At 37.2% G+C, this 5,617-nt stretch overlaps 2 protein-coding genes across 6 annotated transcripts in view; one reads left to right on the top strand and one right to left on the bottom strand.

The window, feature by feature from the left end:
• Positions 1-5,611, bottom strand: part of LOC102254518 (UPF0061 protein ETA_18310-like) — a 46,191-nt gene extending 40,580 nt beyond the window's left edge. For 2 of the 4 annotated variants that reach the window (XM_005856973.2, XM_014540678.1), the window contains exons 1-3: positions 5,125-5,611; positions 1,493-1,611; positions 793-921 (exon numbers count right to left, since the gene is read on the bottom strand). In XM_005856973.2, the coding sequence (XP_005857035.1) occupies positions 793-921; positions 1,493-1,611; positions 5,125-5,434 (558 nt within the window). In that variant the 5' untranslated portion in view covers positions 5,435-5,611. Of the gene's footprint in view, positions 1-792; positions 922-1,492; positions 1,612-2,127; positions 2,196-5,124 lie in introns of those variants that run through there. The other 2 variants (XM_014540683.1, XM_014540689.1) reach the window with 2 other exon arrangements.
• PDSS1 (prenyl (decaprenyl) diphosphate synthase, subunit 1) overlaps positions 5,390-5,617 on the top strand; it is a 49,897-nt gene continuing 49,669 nt past the window's right edge. For both annotated transcript variants that reach the window (XR_313030.2, XM_005856974.2), the window contains exon 1: positions 5,390-5,460. The gene's annotated coding sequence lies outside the window, so the exon portion shown is untranslated. The remainder of the gene's footprint in view (positions 5,461-5,617) is intronic.

The raw sequence follows: 5,617 nt of genomic DNA, 5'->3' as shown, positions 1-5,617 counted from the left end.
TGGGGTGGGAACCGGGTGGAGGGGAGCTATGGGGGGGAAAAAAAGAGGAACAACTGTAATAATCTGAACAATAAAGATTTAATAAAAAAAAAAAGAAAGAAATTTAGGCTCTAGCTTTATCACAGCAAGAAATCACAGCAGTTAATCTATAAATATCTTATGGTGACAATTCTTTTAGAAACATTTTGTTAATATGCTATTAGTGTGTTGCAGTCCAGAGAAAAACCAAGCAATGCATTAGAGAAAAGGAGTTACACTATTTATTTTATACCAGTGGACTCAGAGGAATAACTTCCCAAGTCTGAGCAAAGTAACATGCAGGGGGCTTCTCTTTGATATCTTTTCTGGTGTCCTTGTCCCTCAAATATGGATTATGCTTCTGGTCCTTTTCATGGGCTTTTGCAAGAAGGCCCCAGGTGTTGGGGGTCTCCAGGTCATATCTAATGGTCTGGCCTGACCCCAGCACTAATAACCCCCGCTCCAGGGCTGTGCACTGTTCACAGTTTATGGCCTCTGTGAAATGTGAGCATTTATATAACAGGTTCTGCAGGACCAGTTTCTGGGAAAGAGGCAATGCCTTAATTATAGGTTATCAAGACTGTACACTGGGTTTGCTGGCACAGATTCAGATTGCTAGCCTCCCCCTCCCCCCACCCCCCATATCAGGGTTACATTGGAATTAGCCTTCTCTATTGGAGAAATTAATGCAAAATAACTTCTTTAAAAATACAACATTTCCACCAACTGTTTATGTTTGCATAAGGAAAGCAATGCATCTGATGCTATTCTTACCTGATGGCCACCATATCTGTGAGCCAATGGAATGGATCCAAATACAATCTTTTTGCCACTTACAAGCTGGATAAAATCATCTGTTTCTGAGACGGATAAATCAAGGTCCAAAATATCTTCTAGAACTTCCTAAGAAATGGAAAAAAAACAAAAATCTCCTTACAAAATCCTTTAATAATCCTTTAATAATTTTTAAGGAAAGAGACTTAATGGAAGAAAGAAAATTAAAAGACTAAACCTCTTCCAAAAATACATTAATACTTTTTCATAAGAGATGTACCATATGTTCTGATTATTTGGGAAAATTTATTCTATTATAGTTCTAAAAGTTTTATATATTTCTTATGATGTATAAATATTTTTCTAGCACGTATTTTTTAAAGAAACTAGAAAAAGTAAATGTCCTATTTTTATCCCAAATTCATTTATATCATGAGAGAACAATTTAGAATTTGTTATTAGGACCCATTTCTAAGAACTTAACTCATTTACCTGTACCTTGTAAGATAATTTGAAGATGAACCTGAGTACGAGGCTCTAGGAATAAGTATCAAAAACTGATTTCTAAGAATGACATTCTCCAAGTGTCTGAATTTTAAACACAAAGACTAACAATTTAACTCTGAAAAAATATTAATATATTTTTAGACAAAAGTTGTAGTGAGTTAAATATTTGTATTGTGAAAAAATAAAGCCTAACCTTTGAAACTGCCACAAGGTGTACTCTTGATTTAAAAGGAGTAGGGAAAGCAATGGAAAAAACACAGTTTTTCACTTTACGAATATAATTTTCTTTAACAGGATCAACTGGCAACACAGCTGATAAAACAAAACAAAACAAAACCTTCTTAATGTTCTCTTTTGTTGCATTTACAATATTAATATTCCTTAAAAAGGCTATGGTCTTCAAGAAAATCAACTTAAAACACTATTTTCTTTATACTTTATTACTTACAGGTTATTTTATAATTTTCAACTATTATCTAGCCAAAATTCATATAGTACAATAGTATGTGGAACTGTCCAAGAAGATAGGAGACGAAAAAAAGTTTAAAACAAGACATATACCTGTCTTCAAAGATTTTCACTCATGGTAAATCAATAAGATGTGCAATATTTACAAATAAAAATACATAAATAAAATGGAGGTGAGATCATTACAGTATTAGAATTATAGTATTAGGCAATTCAATGGCATCCGATCAAAACATATTAGGCATTTAATCACATTCTTTTTGCCTTTCAGAAAAATCAATTAAAATATGTGGATACTTTACTAAAGGTACAAAACCACTTCCAATTCCACCAGAAAATTCAAAACTTTTGATAACATACCTGTTCCCAAGGCTGGAAGTTTAAATTGCCTTTGAGATAAAGTATGCTTCATAAAGTCCAGGCACTAAAGCACACATGCGTTATTTAAAAAACTGTAGAGGAGAGAGCTTTGCACAGGCTTTAGATCTACTGAACATAGTTACTTTTAAGTAAAATTCTTAAAAATCTTAATTATAAATCTTAATTCTAATCTTTCCCTAATCCAAAGCAATTTAAAAAATAGAAAAGGTAGGTGTATTACTAAAACTATAAGACAAAGGAACACAAAAGCCTATGTCACTGATTAGAAGTTATGTTGTCAACATGTCAATGTCATAAATCATTTCATAGTCCTGGGCTGTGTTGGTGTCAGCCCGTGCACCGAAGGATACTTTTGGGAAGTAACCAATTGATATGTCTCAAATTGATGTTTCTCTTTCTCTCCTTCCCTCCCTTCCACTCTTTCTAAAAATCAATGGGAAAACTCAACAGTATATTTTCTTCTCTTTTAGGAAAGTCTCTGTGTGGAAATAAATTGTTAAATAAATGACATTTTATTTTATTTTTTTAAATATATTTTATTGATTTTATTTTTACAGAGAAGAAGGGAGAGGTCTAGAGAGATAGAAACATCAATAAGAGAGATCGATCAGCTGCCTCCTGCACGCCCCCCACTGGGGATGTGCCCGAAACCGGGGTACATGCCCTTGACTGGAATCGAACCCGGGACCCTTGAGTCCGCAGGCCGACGCTCTATCCACTGAGCCAAACCGGTTCAGCATAAATGACATTTTAGTAGAGCATGGGCAGTATATAATTTCCATTAGTACTTATGATTTTGCACTGATTCACATTTTGGCAAGGTAGCTGATCACTGACTACCTTGTGATCATTGGCCATGGAACAAAAAAGGCTAATGCTTCAGCAGACCCAACCCTCACCCTTGTTACAGTTTAACCAACTAATCAGTCATAGACTAAAAATACCAGCAAAAATTCCAATGTTAACCTTTTTTTTAAACATTTCAGAGAAATCAGTAATTCCAAAATTCTTTAGAATTCAATTTTGCCTAAGAATATGAAATCCCCTAAAGCTGCTAGCCTTTTTGTGCAACTGTTTGAAATCTCTTCTCTCAATAAATGTTCTTTTAACAGTTACCTTGATAATTAATTGAGCATGTCCTATATCCTCAGGATGATATGCTTTTATGCAGTACTATGAACCAAGACATGGTTAATAAGTATATAATATTATGTATATAATCTGTAAAACCTGGTCCTACCATGTTTTGAACAGTATCATCATCACAGAAAGAAAATGTCTCAATGTGTAGCCAAGTCCCCAACATAGAAATAACTTTGAAAATGCTTTAAATTATACTTATTCCATTTTTATCAGTCAATACTGGTTGTTTCATTTGTATAAGTGCAGTCAGAAAGGTCATTTTGAGCTTATGCAAAGGGGAGTTGTTTGGCAGTTACTTGCACAGCTCAGACTATGCTTTTAACTTCCTAGACCAGCCGTGGGCAAACTACAGCCCGTTTGAAATGAATAAAACTAAAAAAAAAAAAGACCGTACCCTTTTATGTAATGATGTTTACTTTGAATTTATATTAGTTCACACAAACACTCCATCCATGCTTTTGTTCCGGCCCTCCGGTCCAGTTTAAGAACCCATTGTGGCCCTCGAGTCAGAAAGTTTGCCCACCCCTGTCCTAGACTCATGCTTGGCCCAATTGGGTCAAAAGAACTATTAGTTGGTATTTTACATGTCCTATTGGTGGGTTATTTTTCTTTTATTGGTGGGTTATTGTTCATCAGTTTAGTTATACTATGGTGTTAGAAGCCTTCAAGAATTTCCTCTGCCCTCCCTAGTTACCCTTGTCGTATTACATCTTTTTAAGAACCAGGTATTTTGTTTTAATCTGGGGAAACCACTTCTAACTAAAAATGACCTGACAGAATTGTGTTGTGCTCTATCTGTCAACTATGTGAGCTTGTGTAAGACACTCAATTCCTCTATCTCAGTTTCCTGTAAAAAAGGGCAAATGATGGTACCTAAATAATAAAATTGTTGCAAGTACAAGTGTTTATTGCTATACTTACTTTGGCAAATTCTACCTGTTGGATATTTAATATATAAAGCTTTATGAAGATACTAGTAAGCCACAGGTGTGTATTAACAACCTTCATTTGTAAAGCACCAGAGACCTTTTTTAAAAATAATATTCTTCACGATTGGGGGCGGGGCTCATAAAATTGGATTGAGAAATTTCTTTATTCTATAATTTTATTCAGTAAAGAACAATATATTTCAAGATAAATATGTGCCCAGCTACACGGACACTTACACTGTGATGCAAAAAACCTGGTTCAGAACAAGGGACAATATCAGAGAATTACAGTTGCCTCTTGGCTGGTCTATTTCCTCAGAGTGAATTTTTTGAGGACAGACTAAGTTTCTTCCCTAAACCTTACACTTTCTCTCACTGGCTCTGTGTGTTTGTATGCATGTGTTGAATGATTAATTCTATCATGGATTTCTGTTATAAATACACGCTCTCATGACCACGAGAAAGGATCTGGCAATGGGATTAAGGAAAGGTCTTTCTAACCCAGATTTTCAAACTTTTTCATCTCATAGCACACTTAAACTAATTCTGCGGCATATGTCATATATATATATTTCCGGTCTGACAAAAAATAAGACATAATTTTGATTTGGCTATTTGGTTGGCTGTTGCCATTTTTTTATTTGACAATCTAAGGGAAAAGAGGTGAGTGCTTCTGACTAAATAGACAGGAATCGCATGTTTTAAAAATTCTTGTGGCACACCGGATGAAAATCACTATTCTAACCCATTTCGGGTACTAATCCTGCACATTCTCCATATCCCCTGAGCTGGCTACAAGTAGGTTCAACATTGCTAGATACAATCTCCCACAGCTCAGTACACCCACACACAGCGCTCACACATCCAGACGCGAGCAAGACGGCTCAACTGTGCCACCGTATACCTATGAGGTTTTCAGAGGAGAGAGTCCAAAAGTCGAGAGACGAAGCTAATCTAGCTTCTGCTTCACAATAGCCCTGCTCCTGGTTTGACCTGTTATTGAGAAGTTGCAAAAGGCGGGCATTTCCTTCCAGGCCAGGTTGCAATAAGGCGCCGATGGCAGTGGCGTGGCAGGTCACACACACGAGAAGCAGCCGCGGAATCTGTAGCCTCCGGCTTAAGCAGCAAAACGGGAACCCGATTCTTGGAGTCATTTTCCCGTCTGAATATGCAGAAGAGAAGTTAGTGACTGGAAGTCTGGCGCACGGCGGCATTTCTGCTAACAGCCGGTCACCCCAAGGTACTGTTTGCTCTGTGGGAGCTACTGACCCCGTGAACCCCAGGGAGCGTTCGGGAAAGACTGCTGGCCAGGGAGAGGGTCACGACTAGCTCCTCCCGGACCCTCGATCGGCAGGGGGCGAAGGGGCCCAGCCGCCGCGCACCCTTCCCCTGCTGCC

The sequence above is a fragment of the Myotis brandtii genome, unplaced genomic scaffold (genome assembly GCF_000412655.1).
Source record: "Myotis brandtii unplaced genomic scaffold, ASM41265v1 scaffold1058, whole genome shotgun sequence".
NCBI lineage: Eukaryota > Metazoa > Chordata > Mammalia > Chiroptera > Vespertilionidae > Myotis > Myotis brandtii.
Note: the sequence above shows the minus strand (reverse complement) of the source record. Positions and strands in the feature narration are given on the sequence as shown.